The sequence below is a fragment of the Marmota monax genome, unplaced genomic scaffold (genome assembly GCF_021218885.2).
Source record: "Marmota monax isolate L192 unplaced genomic scaffold, Marmota_monax_Labrador192_F-V1.1 WCK01_AAM20220418_F8-fsc00002, whole genome shotgun sequence".
Lineage (NCBI taxonomy): Eukaryota > Metazoa > Chordata > Mammalia > Rodentia > Sciuridae > Marmota > Marmota monax.
Window position 1 is genome coordinate 15,684,669 of NW_026693571.1, and position 24,899 is coordinate 15,709,567.

At 34.9% G+C, this 24,899-nt stretch overlaps 1 protein-coding gene across 2 annotated transcripts in view; it reads right to left on the reverse strand.

Annotated features, from left to right (window-relative positions):
• Positions 1-24,899, reverse strand: part of Bank1 (B cell scaffold protein with ankyrin repeats 1) — a 305,105-nt gene that overhangs the window by 19,499 nt on the left and 260,707 nt on the right. For both annotated transcript variants that reach the window (XM_046458972.2, XM_046458971.2), the window contains exons 12-13: positions 7,915-8,093; positions 4,713-4,776 (exon numbers count right to left, since the gene is read on the reverse strand). In XM_046458972.2, coding sequence (XP_046314928.1) covers positions 4,713-4,776; positions 7,915-8,093 — 243 coding nt within the window. The remainder of the gene's footprint in view (positions 1-4,712; positions 4,777-7,914; positions 8,094-24,899) is intronic.

Sequence of the window (24,899 nt, forward strand, 5' to 3'; positions counted from 1 at the left end):
CACTTTTATATCCTTAGTTAGATTAATTCCCAGGTATTCACTTTTTTGAGGTTATTGTGAATGGGATGATTTCTCTGATTTCTTCCTCTGCTGAGTCACTGTTGGAGTATATTAAAGCCATTGATTTATGGACATTAACTTTATACACTTTGCTAAACTCATTTATAAGCTCTAGAAGTCTTCTGTTGGAGTTTTTGAGTCTTCTAAATATAGCATCATATTGTTCTCAAACAGAGATAGTTTGACTTCTTCTTTCCCTATTTGTATCCCTTTGATTCCCTTTTCTTGCTTAATCACTCTGGCTGGTGTTTCAAGGACTACATTGGATTGGAGTGCAAGAGTGAACAGCCTTGTCTCTTTCCTGATTTTAGAGGAAATGCCTCTAAAATAGTCTTTCTCCATTTAGTATGATGTTGGCTTCAAGTTTTTCAGAAATGATCTTAACAATGTTAAGGTAAATTCCTTCAATCCCTACCTTCTCCAGAATTTTTAACATGGGAATTAGATTTTATAAAAGTCCTTTTCTGCATCTGTTGAGATAATTGTGTGATTTTTTTTCCTTAATTCTGTTTAAGTGATGAAGTATACTTACTGATGTGTGTATGTTGAACCAACTTTACATCCCTTTAATGAAACTCACTTTATCATGGTGTATAATCTTTTGATATGTTTTTGAATACAATTTAATAATATTTTATTAAATATTTTTGCATTCATGTTCATAAGAGATATTGGTCTGTAGTTTTCTGTCCTTGATGTGCCTTTGTCTGGTTTTGGTATCAGGGTTACACTGGCTTCATAGAATATATTTGTGAGTGTTGTCTCTCTTTCAATTTCATGAGTAATTTGAGAAAGATTGGTATTAGTTCTTCTGTAAAGGTCTGGTAGAACTCAGCTGAGAAAGCATCAGGTCCTGGGCTTTTTGGGGGAAGGATTTTAATTGCTATTTTAATTTCATTACTTGATATTGGTCTGGTTAGGTGTTCTTTATCTACCTGATTCAATTTAGGCAGGTCATATGTATCTACAAACTTGTGAATGTCTTCCAGATTTTTCAGTTTATTGAAGTTAAATTTTCAAAATAGGTTCTGATAATCCTTTGGATTTCAAAAGAGTCTGTGTAAGATCTCCTCTTTCTTTGTGATCTTGTTGATTTGTTTCTCACACTTTCTTCTGGTTAGTTTGGCTAAAGTTTTGTCAATCTTATTCATTTTTTTCAAAGAATCAACTCTTTGTTGCTCTGATCCTATATATTGTTTTCCTATTCTCAATTTAATTGATTTCAGCTCTGATCTTATTTACTCCTTAGCTTCTACTGGTTTTGGCATTAGGTTGCTCTTTTTTAAGGTCTTGAGGTATAACACAAGTTTATTTATTTGAAATTTCTCTATTTTTTATGTAGGTACTTAGTGCTATAAATTTTCCTCTTAGAACCATTTCATACTCTCCCTCAGGTTTTGATGTTGTATCTGTTCTCATTCCTTCCTAAGAATTTCTTGATTTTTATTCTCATTTATTCTTTGATCCATTCTTCCTTTGAGAGAGTATTTTTCAATCTGCATGTGTTTATGTGGTGGTTTCTGTTATTTTTCTTGCTGTTGATTTCTAACTTCATCTCATTATGATCTTCAAACAATTATTTTAGTGCTCCATTAAATTACCTTTTCTGTTTTCATAGATATACTTCTTTTTTATTTATTTTTAGTGGTTGCTTTCTGACTAAAATCAGTAATTTTAATTTATCAGATAGATAAATATCTATCCATTTATGTTTTATGCCTCATGTTTGACTCCTCATACTTCCTACTTTATCCCTTCCTCTTAACTTCATATTCTACAGCATACTTTATCATGTAAAACTTTTTCAAACACATAGTTTGTCTTATCTGCAACCTCTTTTCTTTTTGTGCTTATTTTAATCTTTTCTCTCTCTCACATGCTTTGATCTCTAAATTAAGTTTTAGTATTTGTTATTGTTTTTGAGATAGTTTATAAAAAGAAATAAAAGGTAATATTTTATATCAATCTGCTTTGTATAATTCTCAGCATTATTTTTCCCTTTAAGCTTCTTTTCTTTAATATGTCTTTCAACCTGTATGGCATTCTTTAGTGTTTATTTTATTGAAGTTTTACTATGAATTCTCTTATTTCATTTCTCTTCAGGTGCTTTGAAAAATTTTCTCTTATCTTGGCTTAAAGTAGTTTAACCACAAGTTGCTTAGTTGTCACTCTTTTAACAATTATGTTATTTGTGGGTTTTTAAAAATTTCTTAGAAATCCATAAAGTGGTTTACATAAAATTTTAACATTAAGTTTTTGGACATTATTTCTTTCAAAATGTTTTCTCTTATTATGTGGTTCTACCTAATCACATGCATAATAAAGTGTTATATTATCTTAAATGTCCTTGGGAATTTATTCATTTTTGAAGTTCTTTTATCTCCCTGCTCATCATATTGGGTAATTTCTATTGCTTTATATGCATATTCACTAATTATTACTTTGCTATAGTCAATTTGCTGATGAGCTCATCTGATATCTTTTTCATTTTTATATTTATTATAATTTTATTTTCTACAATTTTTTACTTTTTCCTGTTATGTAGTTTCAGTGTTTGTGTTGATATTTCCTATTTATTCACTTCCTCAAACCATTTGTTTTCATTAGTTAAGTATTTTTATAAGAGCTTCTTTAAAGTCTCCATCTGCTAAGGTCAACAATGGTGTCATCTCAGGTTCAGGTTCTGTTGATGGTTTTCTTTTTCTTCACTATAGATGCCTGCATCTTTGTATGTCATATTTTTTCTTATTTTGAAAATTGAATCCTGCCAGTTATAATCTGTTGCATATTATGAATTTTGTAATATTCCTCAGATGGCCTAGATTCTTTTTTTAGCAGAAGTTTCAAATTTTGACATGTGGTTGTGTAGGTTTGATTTTATTCTGTTGTTGATATTGATTTGTAGAAAGCCCAGGTGTTTTGTGAGCTTGGAAGGACCCAGCACACAAACCCTGTCTCTGATATGCATCTTGTAGGGATGAGCTTTAGGCTTTGTTGGGGTGCATCTAGAGGAGTTGTTACTCTAAGTCATGGTCCTTCCTCTGTACATCTTTTGAATGTCACAATAGGATTCTAGGCAAGACAGAAACACAGCCTCAACAGGGCTTTTCTGTAGCTCTGCTCAACCTCTAGTGAAGTTGCCCTCTTGTATGCCTTGAGTGGTTTAACTTTGCACTTACAGCTCATCTTTCAGCTTTACGCTTGAGGAGCCCCTCACATGGGTCTCTGAGGCCATTCCTCTTCAATGAACCACCACATACAATCCAGTAGCTTCAGCTTCCCTGATCTACAATCTCTATAATATTCATCCGCCCATTGTATATTTTCTGAAATCAGAAGCTTCCTATCTTTGACTAATATTAACATTCTGTACAATGAGAGTTTATGTCTGGTAGTACTATTTGTTCCATTGTGGCTGAAAGGAGAACCAATTGATTCTTGGTTAAAATGCCAATGATTCAGAACACTGATTTTGAATTCAAACAGAAATGGGTGGTAGTTTCTTCATGTCCTTGGGTGTTTTTGTTTATTTTTTAGTTTTTCAAAGCCTGTTCCCTTATTTATAGATTAGGAATAAGGCCTCCATAATAGGGTTATTATAAGAAACAACAGTGTGTAGTACGTGCTCTGTAAATATTAGCTGCTGCTACTGCTACTACTACTACTACTACTATTACTACTACTACTTCATGTTCCTTAGTAAAATTATCTGCAAAAGTTTTGATTTTACCTTATTCTACATTAGAACGAAGGTTTGTGGGGTTCAGATATCTATTAATCTGACCCATGTTTATGACCTTAATTAGTTTAGAAAATATATGTCTGTTTTAGAAAGCATTTCTGAAAGAGCGTAAAGAATTATCTAGGGGAACATAGAGTGCTCAATAATATGAAAAGAAATGAATTTCCACCTGGTGAATTTCAAAATGAAGCACTAGCTAAAAGCTACACAATATTATTGAAAATGGAAGAGATGGAAGCTTTCAAGCCTTTTTAGTGGTTGTTAGTTTTTAATTATCTGTGCAAGAGGAGAGATTTGGTAAAAGAATGGTCAGATAGTGACAATGTAATTTATTAGCAATTTTAGAGTGTGTTGTTCATCTTTGGAGAAGATTTACCATCTTAATAATGTTTGGTTTGTATTAACATTGAGTGCTGCCCCCCACCAGAACAACTGTTAATTATTAGTGTGGGGAATATGCATTGCCAAGAAATATATGAGTGCTAGGAAAAGTCAATCAGAGATTTATAATTTAAATTATTCACATGTGGATAATTGTGAGAATAGACTACGTTGAGAAAATTCTACCTTATTAAACATGTGACTCCTTAATTATTTGAGTCCCTGGGTAATGGCAAATAAAATAACTGGAGCAGAATTATCTTATTTGTAACTATCAAAAGTAAGAAATGGCATTGATCAAAGGTCCACTGTGGGATACAGAATAGAAATGTTAACTCACACAAGCATTCCCAGATATATACAAAAATCACTGTTCTCCAGACAAGGAACCTGAGAACCAGAGTTTAAAACTCTTTCAGGGTCAGGCAGGTGGAAAGTTATGAGGTATAGTTATGAACTTAGGTCTATTTGACTACACAGTCCCTGTGTTTTCTATTCTATTTGTATTTTTGAGTCAAATTTCACTTACCATAGAAATGTTCTTCTTCTGGCCTTTTCCCAATAATGCTATCTCGGAGTTGACGTAGCTTTTCCTGAATGAGAACACAGGACATAGAATATAGAACCAGGACACAGAAGACAAGGGTTAAAATTTTTTCATGGATCAAGATGTAACATTGGCTACCATTATCAACACCATCACAACTCACTGGTATTAATGTGCTACTTAGGATGTCCCAATCACCATTTTTGGTACTTTTCATGTATTTTCTTACTTAATTCTCAGCCCTTTATGGATTGGATGTAAAATATCCTCATTCCATTTCACAGACATAAAGACTAAGGTACAGAGATGTTAAGTAACTGTCCCAAATCAGACAGTAATAAGTGGTAGAGTCAGGTTTGTAACCATATCCTAATGCCTTCAGGATTTGTTTTCCCACCTTAACACGTGTGGGGTCTACCACATTGGCTGTTTGGTATCCATTATGGTTTGGATATGAGGTATTCCCCTTAAGGTCCTATGTTAATACAGGGATTTTCAGAGGTGAAATGATGGGAGTGTGAGAATTGTAACTTAGTCCATCCAAATTTAAATGGATGGACTCTTGGTGCCTGTAGGCAAGTGGAGCATTTCTGGAGGAGGTGATTCACTGGTGGCATAGCCTGGAATGCTGCATTTCATGTGGCCTGTTCTTTCTCTCTGCTTACTGGCTGCAATAAGGGGAGCAGAGCTTCTCCACCAGACCCTTCCACCATGTGCTGCCTCATCTTGAGCCCAGAGCAATGGAGTCAGCCATCTATGGACTAGATATATCTGAATCTATGAGCCCCAAATCAACTTTCCTCCTCTAACTTGTACTTGTCAGATATTTTGGCTGTAGCATGTGAAGCTGACCAACACAGTGTCCCAAAGCAGAAGAGCTACACAGTGATGGTTTACAATTGCCTGAGCCCATCTTGTCTCTGTAGGATATTATTATTTCCTTGTGTTTTAGTTCTTGGAATTAGGTATTCAGGAGAAAATGATGTCTACCTAGATTCTCCTTCTTAGCACATTTGTGATCCTTTTTTGTTTTGTTGATATTCTATATTGAACATCTATTTTTTCACCAGAAAGAAAAAAAAACAACTAGCATTCATAAACCTATTTTTAGAAGACAACCTGAGATAGAACATTTTCCTTATGTGTTTCCCTAGAGTCGTAGAAACTATTTCCATTGCTTTACAGATCTTCGCCTCTGAGTGGAACCACACTCTTTAGGCCATGATGTGATGAGGAGTGAGAAGAGCAAAAGGCAAGGCATTCACTTTCTCCACTATCTCCTCTCCATTGCCAGGGATCTTACATGGGTCTTCATTATTCTGAAAACTCTTCTACCATTAATTCCATTTGTGTCATTTTCAATAAAAAATATAATTTCACAGTTACTGCTGATTAACTCATCCCCAGGAAAAAAAGACTACTTTTGCAACTGTAAGAGAATATTTAAAACTATGTGGAAAGGAATTTGTGTGTGTGAGAGTGTGTGTTGGGCAACAGGGAGAATATTCTTTTTAATTTTTTTTTGCTGTTTGGACCTTTGTTGAGGCTCCTCTATTGAGTACTAATTTCTCTAATAGTACTCAAACAGAGTCACTAAGTGTTGGGCTCTTATGAAAAGTAGTCTTAGTGTCTGGTGGCCTACATTTATAGATTAAACAAAAACCCTACATTTTTTTCATAGGTGCTTATTTATTATCTCATTATCCTTCTATGTCAAATTAGCCAGATCAGTTCCCATGTAGAGAGTATGGTTTACCTTAAATTCTCTCAAAAATAAGACTGGATATAAACATGCAGACAAAATACAAACAACAGGGAGTTTAATAAAACAACTAGTGAAATCATTTCCAAGAAATGAGATTACTCTAAACTGAAATCTTTATTAAAATGTTGAGGAAGATAAAGTATGCTTGATTTACTTCAGCAAAACCTGCAAAATGTAGCACTGCTAGGAAAATGTTTAGTAGGTTTGTATTAATGCAGATTTTGCCTTATTTCAGGACAAGGGGATATGATGATGATGAGATTGGAAAGGGTGGAGAAGCAATGTTGTAACTCTGATCATGAGCAAAAACAGTTCCAGAATGTTGTGATGGGTGTTGTTTAGCATTTGCTTGGCAAAATAACTCTCTTTACTTAGCATTGCAAAATCTGGACAAGGTCCAGCAATCATTTCACCACCAGAACCACCCTTAGAGATAGGTGGTTTCTGACAAGGTGCCATTTCAGATATATTTGGAAAGTCCCTTTGTCTACACTGTCTCTTGCCTCTATGCCATATTGTTTGAAATTTCATCATTGTGATTCATTTTTTTTATTGTTTAAAAAGTGTTCTCCTAAGCATTACCTTTAAAATAAAAATCATCTCCTGGTGAATGTAGCATATGAAATTATTATTATTTGTATTTTGGCCTAAATTCGCTTATTAAGCATGTTTAATCAAATAGCTACCTTAGAAGTGGCTTCTGAGGCAATAAGTTTTCCTGTGATGAAAAGAAAAAATATGATAATATTTTTTTAGTGCCAAGGACTGTGTGAGAGATAGAATGTGGTCCTGACACCCTTCACTGAGAGTTATAATGATATATTTGGTTTTCATTCTTATCTCAGAGACTTCTCCTCCAGTCCTCTCTTAGTATATAAATTATATCTGCAGAAGACATGGTTATCTCAGATTAATATTTTTGGAAGTTTTCTATAAATCCTGCCTGATATATACATGTTTTTACCCACTCCTTCAAAGATTAAGGAGAAAGAAAATAAAACATATTACATTTAGGGCAATTCCTTGATGTGACTTCTGTCATTTTCTTGCTTCTGTTAAGCCTGGTTTATATTACACTCTTTGGAATGAAGAGCACGTTTGTGTAAAGAGGCTTCACCTTAATTTCAACAATTAGATTCCAAAAAACATTCGCTGTAGTACAGATGGTTACTATAAGCTCATTTGCCATTCAGTTTGATACATTGGGTTCCAGGACTGAGTTTGAATAAATGAACTAGTAAATATGAAATTTGGATATTATTTTCAAATTTTTAATTGGTTGTTTGAAGCATAATTCAATGGCTAGTTAAAAACAAAAGAAGAGTTACCTGTATTTCTTGTGAAGACTAAACATTTACAAAGAGTTTAGGAGCTCCATAAGTGAGAGGATATTTCAGAAAAGATTGGGGTCAGTATTACCTGCTGAATTATTTCCAAGCCACTCTTTTCCATCTGCCAGTGCTTAAATTTCTCCAGAGCTTCATCCACAGATATTTTCCCTTTCTTGACTTTCTCCTGCAGGAGAATGAGCTCTTCCTGCCCAGAGGCCAGATAGCCACTCGCAGTAGAAAAGGCTGGACTCTCCATCCGAGCTTTGTCTACAAAATGAGGGGAGGGTGTTTTAAAGGGCAGTCAACATATGGAAAATTGGGACAAAATACACTTTTAAAGGACACTCTTAAAATAAGCCATTAGTGTTTCTCATTCTTAACTGTGTACAAGTAGTTACCAAATAAACCAGTACAAACCAGTGCATTTTTTCCTAAGGATGGTGGGGCTTAGTTGGCATCTAGTGTTACAGGTAAAATAATGCATTTCAGCACTGAAAAATATAAAGGCACAGGAGAGAGAGAAAAGCTGAAACAAAAGTTCTGTGTTATTTGTAGGACATGTCATTTTCTTGTTCTACCCAAATTGAACCATGAAGACCCAGAAAACCTAAACAGATAAAAAATGAGCAATGATGTTGAATCAATAATAAAAATTCTCTCAACAAAGCAAAGACCTGAATTAGATTGGCTCCCTGCTGAAGTCTACCAAACTTTTAAGGAAGAATTAATATCAATTATTCTTAAATCATTCCAAAAATTTTGAAATATAATGAATTTTTCCAAACTCATTCTTCAAGGTCATCATTATCCTTATTCTGAAACCAACAAGGACACAACAACAACAACAACAACAAACCTATATACCAATATCCCTGATCAACATAGATATAAAAATTCTTAACAAAATGCTAGCATTTCAGACCTGATTCTTAAGGTTTTAATATTACGTGCCCCCCCCCCAAAAAAAAAGCTTATGTGTGAGACAATGCAAGAAACTTTAGAAGTGAAATGATGGAGTTATGATACCTTAACCTTATCAGTGCATTAATCCACTGATAGGGATTAACTATAGGCAGGTAAGGTGTGGCTGGAAAAGGTGGGTCATTAGAGGCATGCCTTTGGGATTTACATTCTGTCTCCAGCAAGAATACTTTCTCTCTCTGCTTCCTATTGCCATGTCCCTATCTTTTCCTCTTCTACACTCTTCCACCATGATGTTCTGCCTCACCGCACACCCCAAGGAATGGAACTAGCTATCTATGTACTGAGACCTCTGGGAAACTATGAGCCCTCAAATAAACTTTTGTTCCTTTAAAATTGTTCTTGTTGGGTCTTTTAGTCACAACAGCAAAAAATCAGACTAAAACCCCAATAGTATATCAAAAGGATCATTCAGCATAATCAAATGGGATTTATCCCAGGGACAAATATGCCATCAACAAAATGCAGGACAAAATCATATAATTTAAACAGATATAAAAAGAGCATCTGGAAAAATTCAACACCCTTTTATGATAAAAACTGAATAGTTTAGGCATTGAAGGATTGTACCTAAACATAATAAATACTACATACAATCAACCTATAACCAACATCATACTGAACAGGGAAAAACTGAATGTATTTCCTCCAATATCTGAAATAAGACAGGAATGTTCAAGGCCACTGCTCTTATTCAACATTGTACCAGAAGTCTTTGACAGAGAAAGTAGGCAAGAAAAACAAATAAAAAGGTATACAGATAGGAAAGAAGGAACAAAGGAAGTCAAATTATCCTCATTTTCAGATGAGATGATTGTATGTATTGAAAAACCTAACAAGTGCACTGAAAACTATTGGAACTGATAAATTCAGCAAAACTGTATGATACTAATCAGCATACAAAAATCAGTAGCTTTTTCATACACAAATAATGAGATTACTAAGAAAGAAATCATGAAAGCAAAATCATAATAGTTATAAAAAGTAAAATACCTAGAAATCAATTTAACCAGGGAAGTTAAATACCTCTACAATGTAAATTACCAAATTCTAATAAAAAATTTAAAGAGGACACACAAAAAAGGGAAAGACTTCCCATGCTACTGGATCAGAGAATGAATATCGTAAAATGTTCAGTCGACCCAGAACAATCCACAGATTCAATGCAATCCCCATTAGAATATCAAAGGCATTCTTCATAAGACTAGAAAACACAGTACTAAAGTTCATATGAAGCACAAAGGATATCAAAGAACCAAGGCCATCTTGACCAAAAAGAACTAAGTTGGTCAGTACCACATTAGCTGACTTGGATGTATACTGAAAGTTATACAAATCAAAACACACAAAGACCAGTGTAACAGAGTAGAGTCAGAAGTAACCTTATATATTTAAAGTCAACTGATTCTTCACAAAGGTGCTAAAAGTGCACACAGGAGAAGGATGGCCTCTACAATGAATGATTCTGGGAAAACTGGATATTCACATGTAGAAGACTGAGACTTGCTCCCTCTCATCCTATAAAAAGGAAACTCAAAATGGATTAAATACCCGAATGAAAGACATGAGACTATGAAATTAGCAGAAGAAAACACAGAGGAAATGCTTTAAGATATTGGTATAGGTAGCAAGGTTTTTGGATAAAATAACAAAAGAAAAACTAACAAGTGGTATTATATCAAACTAAGAAATTTCTATACATCAACAGAACGAAGAAACAATCTACAGTTGGGAAAATTCTTTGCAAAGCATTCATCAAAGAACTAATATGCAGAAAATATAAATAATTTAAAAAACCCAAAAACAAAAACCAAATAATCCAATTAAAATGGCCACACAATATGAATGGGCACTTTCTCAAAAGAGGAAACACAATGGCAAACAAATGCATGAAAAAATGCCCAACTTCATTACCTTTCAGGAAAATAGCAAGTCAAAACCACAATGAGATAACAGCTCATCCCAGTTAGACTATTGTATAAAAGTTAAAAATAAAAATGCTGGCAAGGATGTGGAGCAGAGGGAACTCATATATACTGTTGTGAATGTCAATGATCACATCCATTATGGTGGTTCTTAAATAATTAAAATAGAACTACCATATCATATAGCTATCCCACTTCTGAGTATACATACAAAGGAAATTATATCAGCACACCAAAGCCTGTTTATGGCTGCTCTTTTCACAATAGCTAAGATATGGAATTAGCCTTGATGCACATTAATAATAGGTGAATGGAAAAGAAATGCTGTGTATACTCTCTCTCTCTCTCTCTCATACACACACACACACACGCACACCCTCACACACACACAGAGTATGGAATATTATTCGGGTATTGAAAATGAATTATCTATCAGTTGCAGCAAAATGACTCGAACTGGAGGTTATTATGTTAAGTGAAATAAGCCAGACACAGAAGGTCAATTTCCACATATTCTCTTTCTTATGTGAAATGTTTAAAAAAGTTGACTGGAATATATGATATGGATTATTAGAGGCTGAGAAGGGTGGTGGAAAGTGGGAGAGTGGGAGGTTGGATAATGGATACTAAAACGCAGACAGAAGTAAAAAACTCTAGTGTTCTATAGAACCATGGAGGAACTATAGTCCACAATGAAACTATTATGTATTTTATGAACAAGTAAATGAGAAGAGCCTGAAGGTCCCAAACAAAACAGTGATAAGGAGATGGAAACTTTAATAATAATCTGGATTTTATTAGTGCATATTATATCTAATATCGAAAGTCACCCTGTAACCCATAAATTTGTTCAGTAAAAAAATCATATTGAAAAATAAAAGAAAATATGTGCATACACTTAGTCTAGGCCTGCCACATAGTAAGCTAAATAAATATTAATATTATTAATACTATTTGCTGAATAAATAATTGACTTTGCAAAAAGGAACCTCAACCAAAATCTAACTGTCATGAGAAACTGAGGATCATCTGAAATTTTATTCCTGAAAGATTTAAAATAAATCATTGGTCATTTTATAGTGAAATCCTTCCTTTTCAAAAGAGTTTATTTTGGAGCCTGCTGTGTTTTACCTGCTCAGTATGGTAAGAATATCAGATGGCCCAGTGTCACATGTGTGGCTGGAACACCAGAGCCTGGTCTGAGGTTCCAGGGTCACAGATTGGCAGACAGTGGACAAAGTCCAGCATTTGTTTCATCAGTCCACAGTGGTATTTAAAGACAGAAGACGGTCTATGTTGCTTTTAGGGATGTTACGTGTTCTTTGTCTGGGCTATCTCAATTGTCACTGGAAAAACGCACTGTGCTACCTGCCCAGCTGCAGAACTCACTTGAGTTTGTACCTTTTCATTTACAAATCCATGAAGTCCAACTGCTTGCTGTGGTATCCCAGGGGAGGCAGGGCAATGAAGCAGCAGCACATTTGTTAATACTGTCAGATCTAAATATGCCCATGAAGCCAAGAAGGAGAGAATAACTAGTCCTGCCATGTGCCTAGGAAGCTGTCCCTGGAGAAATATGCTTGTTATGGGGAACTCTTCTTCAAGAAAGAAATAAACTGTGCGGCATCTAGACCATATTGACATGGAGTTGGGAGACAGGAAGAACATTCAAATTCTATAAAAATACAGATTTGTTAATAAAATTAGGATTGGTTTTTTCCTTAAGAAAATGTTTCAAGTATTTGACAGCATGTTTTAAGCATTTGTATGGGACTCAAGCATCAGGGGTTTCCTGAAATTACCTTTAATGTCCCTCTCAGTTTTGAGCAGGATGGTAACAACAATTTTTGAAACAGGGTCACGGAGACAATTTCTTTTGGAAAGATTTACGTGCATGTAAAACTGCTCTATGACCAGTCATTATGAATCCCATGGGAGATTTCCTGACTTGTCTTTTCTCTTCAGAAGTCTATTCCCCCAGAACTAACAAGATGGCAACAGATTCTATACTCTAGATCTTCCTTCAGGGATGAGGGAGCCTGAAAATCTCAGGGGAAGTAGAGAAGCACAAGTCGGCCAAAGGGCTAACTAGTTCAGCGGCAAAAAGCACAGATAACAATTGAGATCCTGCTTTCTTACACCATTTGCTTTTTATAGTCTTCTACACTCACATGCAATTCGTGAAATGCAGTTTACAGTAGCATTCTCTGTGCCATCACTGCCAGAATGTGTAGGTTTCGCATCGTCATTTAACAGCTATGCCATTTAACTATCACTTCACTTCCATCATCCACTGCTTAAGCATGAAGCCATTTTTATCTCAAGTAACCTATGCTAGAATTTTCTACTTTTGCACAAGTTATTTCAAGCAAAGTATTCCCAGAAAAGCATACCAATTTCAATTTTGCTTTATGTACAGTTATAGCTGAATTAAAAATTATTGAATCCTTTTAAGAATACTCATTTCAATGACCTCTTCTTATTTCAAATTCTCACTATTCAAGTGTGAATAACATTTTTGGGAGAGTAAGGTGTTCACCTTTTATGACAGTGCAGAAGGAACAGTAGAAAAAAATTAGGAGCAGCAGAAGTCCCAGATATCAAGTCCTAAAAATGAATTGTTTACAAATAGATTATATGTCTATATCTATAGCTATATATATGCTTTTACTTTTTTTCACACTGGAAATATTAAAGCATTTTATCTTGATGAATTACTTATTAGGCATGACAAGTTGCAAGGAAAAATAATTTAGCCATTTTACCACTTTTTCTTTCATGGGGACAGACTAGTTAAACCAAAATGTGCAATCTGCAATTTTTGGTAAGGGTTTCAAGATTGCTATATTGCATTTAGATTACTATTTCGTGGAGGATGGAGGTTGGGGGGGAAAGATTTTCCTTCCTCCCCAATTATATATATATTTTTAGTTTACTTTCAGAACAGTTAACATGAGCTTAAAAGTCTTTCACAGGCATCATAGCCTGCATTGCTGTTTATTTTGTTGTGATAGCTCTAAAAAGGTAGTTTTTGAGGATGAACAGTTTTCAAGCTTTGTATCCTTGCTGACATTCACCCTTCATGGAAGTGTGCTGACATCTACAGTCTCATCAGCAGGATAAGTGCCTGCTGTGTGGCACTTTTGAGAATATTTTTCATTGCTTAATTAAAAAAAATAAAGGTTTTAATAATTTTATCATTGAAAACTTGCTATCATTGCTAGTGATTCTTTTGCCGATATAACATTAAGTGCTATAGCTTCAATTATTGCATAAGTACAGATTTTACTATCACACATGGTAAGTGGTTCTCCCTCTGTCCTCTGATTTTCCTAAATGAATGACTTTTTGCTCTTAACTATTCATCTTTTCTATAAATTTAAATGTTCTTCCAAACTGTTGTTTCTCTCCTTAAAGGGAGAAAAAAATCATTTCAAAATGATTGAGATTTCCTTAAATCTGTAAATCACTTTAGGAAGAATTCAGGGTATTAATCTCTCCATGCAGGAAAACGGTGTTTCTCTCTCCCTCTCTCTCCCTTTTCCTTTTTGCTGTCTGAAAATTGAACCTAGGACCTTATGTGCTAGAAAAATTCTCTACCACTGAGCTACATTCCCAACCCTTTTCATTTTATCTTGAGACAGGTTTTTGCGAAGTTACCCAGGCTGGCCTTGAACTTGCAGTCCTCTTGCCTCAGCCTCCTGGTTAGTTGGGGATACAGGCGAGTCGTCTCCAGGGTTAAAGAAGTAGACGTGTATGTGTGACATGCTTTGTGGTTTTCCAGGCTTGTGCTGTAAGTAAGGGAGTTGCCCAGACAGTTGGAATTACAATTATCTGGGAGGATAATAGAGGAGAGGATTGTAAACATTGGCCTCAGAGTAAGACTGGATTGGGTTCAAACTTCACCTCTACCACTGTTAGCTCTGCAACCTCGGTTGCAGACAACCAACCCATCTTGGAAAAGAATGCCTACTTCGAAAGTCAGCTGTGAGTTTTAATGAACAATGGTTATGTAAATATTTTACATGGTACCATTTATTCTCAATAAACGTTAGTGCTGTGTGAGGATGTTTTCTTGGGGCCACATCTATTGTCATAACTGCGGTTCTTATACAGGATCTCATTTTGTATAACCTTTTTTTTTTCTTTTTGACTTTACTCCTAGTTTTTGACTTTGGTTATAACAAAAACTACACATATATTTTATGTTTTTAATACATAACTATTATTCTTTATATGTATATTTAAGTGATTTGGAAGCACAGTTTTATTTTTTATAAAAGGACTACTTTTTAAAACTAGAGATTTTTAAAAATTTTTTTGATTAATAAAATGAATAAAAAGGCATTTTTAATTTTATTCTGATCCCTAGACATTTTTATACTATTTGGGCACTTGATCTAGATGATTGCTAAAAAATCATCATTGATTACATTACATATTCTTCTTAATTGCTAGTATTACATATTTTATAAACAATTTTACAATGATTACTTAAATTTAATTATTTAAATGGCTTCATTATTTGCTGAAAAATTTTAGTATCATAACTTTGATTCAAACTTTTCATTTTGCTTAATCTCTCATTAACTCAGAAAATATTTTGGGCAACACCTTCATGAGGAGATTGAAGTGTTACCTTATTAAATATCAAGAAATGATTATATTTGACTTTTTGTACATGAACAAAATACCTCATATAAACTTAAGTTGCAATCTTTTCCCAAATAAACCCAACAGTCTATCATCTCAATTTTTGGCTACCCAGATTTTCTGAGTTTTAAAACTGATTTTGATTCATTTTAGTATAAAACATAAAAGTCAAAATATTTCTTAAATACTTTAGGACTAATTCCTCATCCCTACAGTTAATAATAAGATTTGCAGTGCTGCTTTCAAATGTAGGTGATTTCCTTACTCTTTCCTGGAGTGCAGTGAACTCATTCCATCTGTGTTCCGTTCTCCCATTCCCCTGCCCTGTAAAGTTTTGCTTAACTAGGTCATGGACTGAATTTTTTATTCTATTTTAAAAACACTTATCACACACGAGTTGGATTTCTGTTTTCTTTATCATCTTATTGTGTCTAGTGTTTCCTTGTACTGTGAACAAACACTTCCCCAATATATTCTCTACTTACTAAATTGATTGTACCCGACATCAGTCTTTCAGTTGTAACAAATGTGGATTTTAGTTTGCTATTGAAATGTTTAATGAAAAGTTTCTAGGTTATTTCTACTATACCTCTTCTTGTCGCTCAGTATCTTTTCTTCATAACACCTGTTTAATCTCGTCCTGTCGACACCCTAAAATGTTGTTCACCTGTTTCATTTTCATTTGTGCCTGATGTTGACCCCTGATGTTCTCCTGCTGTTGCCTTCAAACATTTTCTTAAAAATCAAAATACTTATCCAGAGTTTCAGATTTAAACAATTACAAATCATTAGTTGAAATATTCTTTTCCTGTGTGTGTGTGTGTGTGTGTGCGCGTGTTTCCTATTATCCCCACATTGGTGCTCTGAAGGAAGATATAACTATCTTGAGTTTTCAGGAGAAAATTTTCTTTTTATACCCCAGAGTAGTTTTCAGAATGATCATAGTTTTTGTTCTCTTCTTCAATTCTTTTCAAAAGCAAAAACATCTACATGATCATTGTTCAGCTAGACATTTGGTGTTTATTTGTCCTTCGGGTTTTATTCTCAGTCTTAGGACTTTGATAAAAATCAGTTCACAATTCAAGATCCCAAGGTTTTGATCTAATAATGCTTTGCCACACAGAGATGGGACATGATTTCCATACACTATGTATATAAGTCCCTTCTTCCTTCTCCACAATGCCATCCCTCTGTCACCAAGCTGTTCTTGAGGGTCTCAGGACTAGCAAGTACAATATTGACCTCTACCCTACTCCACTTTCAACAGGGAGGACAACTTTCTGCACTTACCTAGAAAGATCAAGGTTGAGAACCAGAACACTTATAAAAGCTGGTGGGGAAGGGAAGAATGGAATATCTTCCTATCTTCTTTTATGGGTAAAGGACTGCTTTTTTTCAAAAGCAGGGGTAGACTACTGATTTCTTTTTTGTCTCAGTCACCATTTTTTAAATTTAGAATTAATTGGAATTAGTCCCAGATTCTAGCAAGCTTCTTTTCCAGTTTCTGTTTTCACAATTATTAAGAATTTTATCTTATTTTTTTTTAATGCTTTGCTTTTACTTTTGAAAGTGGCCACTCAGTGGATTGCTAATACATCACCATTTTAGGAAAGAACTCCGCTATTACACAAATTTTTCCAGGTATGGCTTTTAAAAAAATCAAAAAAGGAAGAAAACTTTTGTGAGCAGCATGACAAATGGAAATGTAAGTTATACTGGAAAAGGGAGCTGAGGCCATTATTCTTTTATGGAGTACAAATGACCACATTTTGACAATTTTCCTTCTTTTCTATTTAATATATTTAGTACTGGCAAAAACAAAGCCTGTGAAAATACCTCAGAGATCAGTATTCTTTTTTCCCCATATAAGAGTAATACCTTTCACGTTTCCCCAGGTCTCCTTCTTATAGACAATTTTATTATTTAACATTTTTCAAACTGCCACAGCACTGGACACTTAGAGAACACATAAAAATATGTTCCCTGACTCTATCTTTCCCATGGGCCTGCATGTCCCTCAAAAAGGCTAGCCAATACTGACTTTGTAGTCTGCACCACAGAATTAGTAGGCAGGGATCATACCAGGGTCTGCAAAAGATAAAATTCACCATACAAAGACAGTTTAGTGCTGATTTTTTTAACCCCTTAGAATAGTATTTATTATCATGAACAAATGTACTCTTAAATTTTTTTCTTGAAAACATGACTCTTTATTTATATGACTTTTATTTTCCCACATTAGATAGAATCACAGCTTTAGAGAAATGAGTTTTCATTATAAGAAAACAACACAAAAAGAATGATAATAGCAAAAGTCATTGGGGGCAAATGATACATTTACATAATAAAGCCTGGTTGGAAATTTTTTTACAAAAGACATAATCTTACATGCTAGCAAAAGAATTAAATTATATCGTATTGGTTATTTTTAACATGGAGGTAAATTTTATCATAATGTGGTTTCCGCAGCACAGTTTCTTTTGGTGGGATTTTGGTTTTTTTATAGATTGGTTTTGAGATTACTGCTGATAAGTATTTTCATCTGTCTATTTTAGTCTGTGTCTAAGGTAGGGGTTCAGGCCACCAAAGTTCAGAAGCTCTACAAGAAATTCTTATTACTCCTCTAGAGTTAGGGGTGACTTGCATTGACAGTGGTTAGGGTGGACCTTCTTCTCCTAACTGCCTAATCCCATCCCCCAGAGAAATGGTTTGCCCCTGAGGGTGATGGCAAAAATGTATTTGATGAACTTCATGATCCAACTGTAGGTCAGAAGAGGTCTGTGCACTTGATCTACCATCACAGGGAGGCAGTTGGTTATGGGGGCTTGAACCTCCTCAGTTGCCACGGGGTCCTATCTGCAGTAAGACTGTGTTAATAAAATGGGGTTGATCTTGATGTGCATAGAAAAGGCCAGTCTTACCCCTAGACTGTGAGGCAGGGAAAATTAGCTACATGTTTTCATGTCTTTGAAGAAGGAACCCTACCTTCCTCCAGTATCCTTTGACTTGAACATGTTCATCTAGGAGTCTTCTGGTTACTAAATTTGTTTTATGCAAATTTTATAAACTTTAAATGAGCTCCTTATTATTTTTTATCAAAAGCATGACTCTTTGATTTGCCTTTTATTTTCCCACCTCAGATAGAATTGAACCAATACTTAGAAACCCTGGTTCCTTTACCATTCTCTCCTCCCCCTTAATATGATTCAGACTTCAAAACCCTGATCAGCTCCTAACACACAGACAGAATCTAGCAACAGCTTGTAACATTGAGAATATATCCTTGACTGTTAGGATCAATTTTGGAGTGGGGGGTGAAGGTCTGGTGCCACCATGTTCTGTGACCGCCTTCTTGGCATTTTCTCATTTAAAAACCAACTTGGGAAAATTAATTTTTAAAAATTATTTTAATGGAAAATTCTATCTGTGATTTGTAGTCCTTAGCACGTTTCCTTTTTTTTTCCCCCAAAATGTAAGAATTGAGTTGAAGAATTCTGTTAAGTTTCCATGGAAATGGTGCCAATTAATTGTTTTTTTCTGTTCCTCAGGAAAATTCCTTGGCTGAGCCATATTATTGCTTCCTGGCAATCCCTTGGCAATCTTGAACTGAAGGAATTGGAGGTGCTTATTCTTTCCAAGGGAAACTATCTGGCCCTCTTTATCCCTTTTTCTTCAAGCATACAATTGAAGAATTAAATAACCTTTTTGAGAGAACAGTGAGAAAATTTTGACTCTGACAAAATTTCAGAAAATTCCTCACTCCCTTTTTTTCCACTGAATAAAGAGGTCATCGTTGATGAAAGGATCTACTGCCTTTCTTATTATACCACAGAACTCAGGATATCATGAATCCAATAACAAGCAGATTTGATTGCCTAGTATGAACCATGGTCTAGATGATTATAATATCTAAACAGTTTAGGAAATATAGCTGGAATAAGGTACTTAGATAAGTTCATTTATTTCCCAATTATCCTTCTTTTTCTCATGCTAGATGCTGGTTTCCCTGCAGACTGCAGTCATCAGAAAGATTTTTTTTTAATGTTTCATAAGTTTTGATGTTATCTTGGTTCTTGTAAATTACTGATGCCCAAGATTAAAGGAATGTAGTGAAACCATCATACAGTGACAAATCAAAGAAGTTCAGTGGATTAGACAAAGGGGAATGCAGGGAAAGGAAGAAGGATAGGAAAAGGAAAGATGGTGGAATGAATCTAACATAACTTTCCTATGTGTATATATATATGAATATACCACAATGAATCTTACCATCATGTACATCCACAAGACTGGGGTCCTAATTAGAATAAGATATATTCCATGCTTATATAATTATAACAGAATGTATTCTACTGTTATGTATAACTAAAAAGAACCAGTTTTTAAAAAGAAGTGAATTTCTCTTAAAGTTTTAATCAGGCTTCTTATTTTGGCTTCTTATTTTTGAGGATTTTCTTGTTATTTTGGCTAAGTCAATCTTTCTCATATACTTAAAGAGTATATAATTTATTGCATAATAGTTACACATTTAAATTCTGGATGGTAAATTATCTTCAAATTATGAAATTTTCCTTTCTTCACAATTAGCACTTGCATCATATCTACTCTGGCACAAATTTAAGGTTTGCATGATCTATAATGTATTTGTGTATATTTATGCATATATTTGTTGTTTTGTTACTTGTAAACTGAATCTTTTAAAAGAGGCTTGTAGTAGGCTTTGCATCTGAAAATTGTATCTGCTCATCTTTGCCTTTTTTTTTTAAATTTTTTATTGTTGGTTGTTCAAAACATTACATAGTTCTTGATATATCATATTTCACACTTTGATTCAAGTGGGTTATGAACTCCCATTTTTACCCCATATACAGATTGCAGAATCACATCAGTTACACATCCATTGATTTACATATTGCCATACTAGTGTCTGTTGTGTTCTGCTGCCTTTCCTATCCTCTACTATCCCCCCTCCCCTCCCCTCCCCTCCCCTCTTCTCTCTCTACCCCCTCTACTGTCATTCATTTCTCCCCCTTGTATTATTTTTCCCTTTCCCCTCACTTCCTCTTGTATGTACTTTTGTATAACCCTGAGGGTCTCCTTCCATTTCCATGCAATTTCCCTTCTCTCTCCCTTTCCCTCCCACCTCTCATCCCTGTTTAATGTTAATCTTCTTCTCCTGCTCTTCGTCCCTACTCTGTTCTTAGTTACTCTCCTTATATCAAAGAAGACATTTGGCATTTGTTTTTTAGGGATTGGCTAGCTTCACTTAGCATAATCTGCTCTAATGCCATCCATTTCCCTGCAAATTCTATGATTTTGTCATTTTTTTAACGCAGAGTAATACTCCATTGTGTATAAATGCCACATTTTTTTAATCCATTTGTCTATTGAAGGGCATCTAGGTTGGTTCCACAGTCTTGCTATTGTGAATTGTGCTGCTATGAACATCGATGTAGCAGTGTCCCTGTAGCATGCTCTTTTTAGGTCTTTAGGGAATAGACCGAGAAGGGGAATAGCTGGGTCAAATGGTGGCTCCATTCCCAGCTTTCCAAGAAATCTCCATACTGCTTTCCAAATTGGCTGCACCAATTTGCAGTCCCACCAGCAATGTACAAGTGTACCCTTTTCCCCACATCCTTGCCAGCACTTGTTGTTGTTTGACTTCATAATGGCTGCCAATCTTACTGGAGTGAGATGGTATCTTAGGGTGGTTTTGATTTGCATTTCTCTGACTGCTAGAGATGGTGAGCATTTTTTCATGTACTTGTTGATTGACTGTATGTCCTCCTCTGAGAAGTGTCTGTTCAGGTCCTTGGCCCATTTGTTGATTGGGTTGTTTGTTATCTTATTGTCTAATTTTTTGAGTTCTTTGTATACTCTGGATATTAGGGCTCTATCTGAAGTGTGAGGAGTAAAGATTTGTTCCCAGGATGTAGGCTCCCTATTTACCTCTCTTATTGTTTCTTTTGCTGAGAAAAAACTTTTTAGTTTGAGTAAGTCCCATTTGTTGATTCTAGTTATTAAGTTTTGTGCTATGGGTGTCCTATAGAGGAATTTGGAGCCCGACCCCACAGTATGTAGATCGTAGCCAACTTTTTCTTCTATCAGACGGCGTGTCTCTGATTTGATATCAAGCTCCTTGATCCATTTTGAATTCACTTTTGTGCATGGCGAGAGAAAGGGATTCAGTTTCATTTTGTTGCATATGGATTTCCAGTTTTCCCAGCACCATTTGTTGAAGATGCTATCCTTCCCCCATTGCATGCTTTTAGCCCCTTTATCAAATATAAGATAGTTGTAGTTTTGTGGATTGGTTTCTGTGTCCTCTATTCTGTACCATTGGTCCACCTGCCTCTTTTGGTACCTGTACCATGCTGTTTTTGTTACTATTGCTCTGTAGTATAGTTTGAAGTCTGGTATCGCTATACCGCCTGATTCACACTTCCTGCTTAGCATTGTTTTTGCTATTCTGGGTCTTTTATTTTTCCATATGAATTTCATGATTGCTTTCTCTATTTCTACAAGAAATGCCATTGGGATTTTGATTGGCATTGCATTAAACCTATAGAGAACTTTTGGTAATATCGCCATTTTGATGATGTTAGTTCTGCCTATACATGAACAGGGTATATTTTTCCATCTTCTAAGATCTTCTTCTATTTCTCTCTTTAGGGTTCTGTAGTTTTCATTGTATAAGTCTTTCACCTCTTTTGTTAGGTTGATTCCCAAGTATTTTATTTTTTTTGAAGATATTGTGAATGGAGTGGTTGTCCTCATTTCCATTTCAGAGGATTTGTCGCTGATATCGGAATGCCTTTGATTTATGCGTGTTGATTTTATATCCTGCCACTTTGCTGAATTCATTTATTAGCTCTAATAGTTTCTTTGTAGACCCTTTTGGGTCTGCTAGGTATAGAATCATGTCACTGCAAAAAGTGATAATTTAAGTTCTTCTTTTCCTATTTTTATGCCTTTAATTTCTTTCGTCTGTCTAATTGCTCTGGCCAGCGTTTCGAGAACTATGTTGAACAGAAGTGGTGAGAGAGGGCATCCCTGTCTTGTTCCAGATTTTAGAGGGAATGCCTTCAATTTTTCTCCATTCAGAATGATGCTAGCCTGAGGCTTAGCATAGATTGCTTTTACAATATTGAGGTATGTTCCTGTTATCCCTAGTTTTTCTAGAGTTTTGAACATAAAGGGATGCTGTACTTTGTCGAATGCTTTTTCCGCATCTATCGAGATGATCATATGGTTCTTATTTTTAAGTCTATTGATGTGGTGAATAACATTTATTGATTTCCGTATATTGAACTAGCCTTGCATCCCAGGGATGAGTCCTACTTTATCATGGTGCACAATTTTTTTGATATGTTTTTGAATCAGATTCGCCAGAATTTTATTGAGGATTTTTGCATCTAGGTTCATTAGAGATATTGGTCTGTAGTTTTCTTTCTTTGAAGTGTCTTTGTCTGGTTTAGGTATCAGGGTGATGTTGGCCTCGTAGAATGAATTTGGAAGTTCTCCCTCTTTTTCTATTTCCTGAAGTAGCTTGAAAAGTATTGGTATTAGTTCCTCTTTAAAGGTTTTGTAAAACTCTGCTGTATACCCATCCAGTCCTGGGCTTTTCTTAGTTGGTAGTCTTTTGATGGTTTCTTCTATTTCCTCAATTGATATTGGTCTGTTTAGGTTGTCTATATCCTCCTGACTCAATCTGGGCAGATCATATGACTTAAGAAATTTATCTATGCCTTCACTATCTTCTAATTTATTGGCGTATAAGGATTCAAAATAATTTTTGATTATCTTCTGTATTTCTGAAGTGTCTGTTGTGATATTGCCTTTTTCATCCCGTATGCTAGTAATTTGAGTTCTCTCTCCTCTTCGCTAGCATGGCTAAGGATCTGTCGATTTTGTTTATTTTTTCAAATTACCAACTTTTAGTTTTGTCAATTTTTTCAATTGTTTCTTTTGTTTCGATTTCATTAATTTCAGCTCTGATTTTAATTATTTCTTGCCTTCTACTTCTTTTGCTGTTGTTTTGCTCTTCTTTTTCAAGGATTTTGAGATGAAGCATGAGATCATTTATTTGTTGGTTTTTTCTTTTTTTAAGGAATGAACTCCAAGCAATGAATTTTCCTCTTAGAACTGCTTTCAATGTGTCCCACAGATTCCGATATGTTGTGTCTGTGTTTTCATTAATCTCTAAGAATTTTTTAATTTCCTCCTTGATGTCTTCTATAACCCATTGATCATTCAGTAACCTATTGTTCATTCTCCAAGTGATGTATGCTTTTTCCTTCCTTCTTTTATTGTTGATTTTCAGTTTCATTCCATTATGATCAGACAGGATGCATGGTATTATCTCTACTCCTTTATATTGTCTAAGAGTTGCCCTGTGACATAATATATGATCTATTTTTGAGAAGGATCCATGTGCTGCTGAGAAAAAAGTGTAACTGCTTGATGTTGGGTGGTATATTCTATATATGTCAATTAAGTCTAGGTTATTAATTGTGTTATTGAGTTCTATAGTTTCCTTATTCAACTTTTGTTTGGAAGATCTGTCCAGTGGCGAGAGAGGTGTGTTGAAGTCTCCCATGATTATTGTATGGTGGTCTATTAGACTCTTGAACTTGAGAAGAGTTTGTTTGATGAACATAGCTGCACCATTGTTTGGGGCGTATATATTTATGATTGTTATGTCTTGTTGGTGTATGGTTCCCTTAAGCAGTATGTAGTGTCCCTCTTTATCCCTTTTGATTAACTTTGGCTGAAATCTATTTTATTTGATATGAGTATGGACACTCCTGCTTGTTTCCGAAGTCCATATGAATGATATGATTTTTCCCAACCTTTCACCTTCAGCCTATGTATGTCTTTTCCTATCAAATGCGTCTCCTGTAGGCAGCACATTGTTGGGTCTTGTTTTGTGATCCATTCTACTAGCCTGTGTCTCTTAATTGGTGAGTTTAAGCCATTAACATTTAGGGTTATTATTGAGATATGGGTTGTTCTTCCAGCCATATTTGTTTATTTCTGTTACTAAACATGGTTTGTTTTCCTCTTTGATTATTTTCCCCCCCTTTACTGTCCTACCTCCCACTGTTGGTTTTCATTGTTATTTTCCATTTCCTCTTCCTGTAATGTTTTGCCGAGGATGTTTTGAAGAGATGGTTTTCTAGCTGCAAATTCTTTTAACTTTTGTTTATCGTGGAAGGTTTTAATTTCATCTTCCATCCTGAAGCTTAATTTCACTGGATATACAATTCTTGGTTGGAACCCATTTTCTTTCAGTGTTTGAAATATGTTATTCCAGGATCTTCTAGCTTTCAGAGTCTGTGTTGAAAGATCAGCTGTTATCCTGATTGGCTTACCCCTAAATGTAATCTGCTTCCTTTCTCTTGTAGCTTTTAAAATTCTCTCCTTATTCTGTATGTTGGGCATCTTCATTATAATGTGTCTAGGTGTGGATCTCTTATGATTTTGCACATTCAGCGTCCTGTAGGCATCTAGG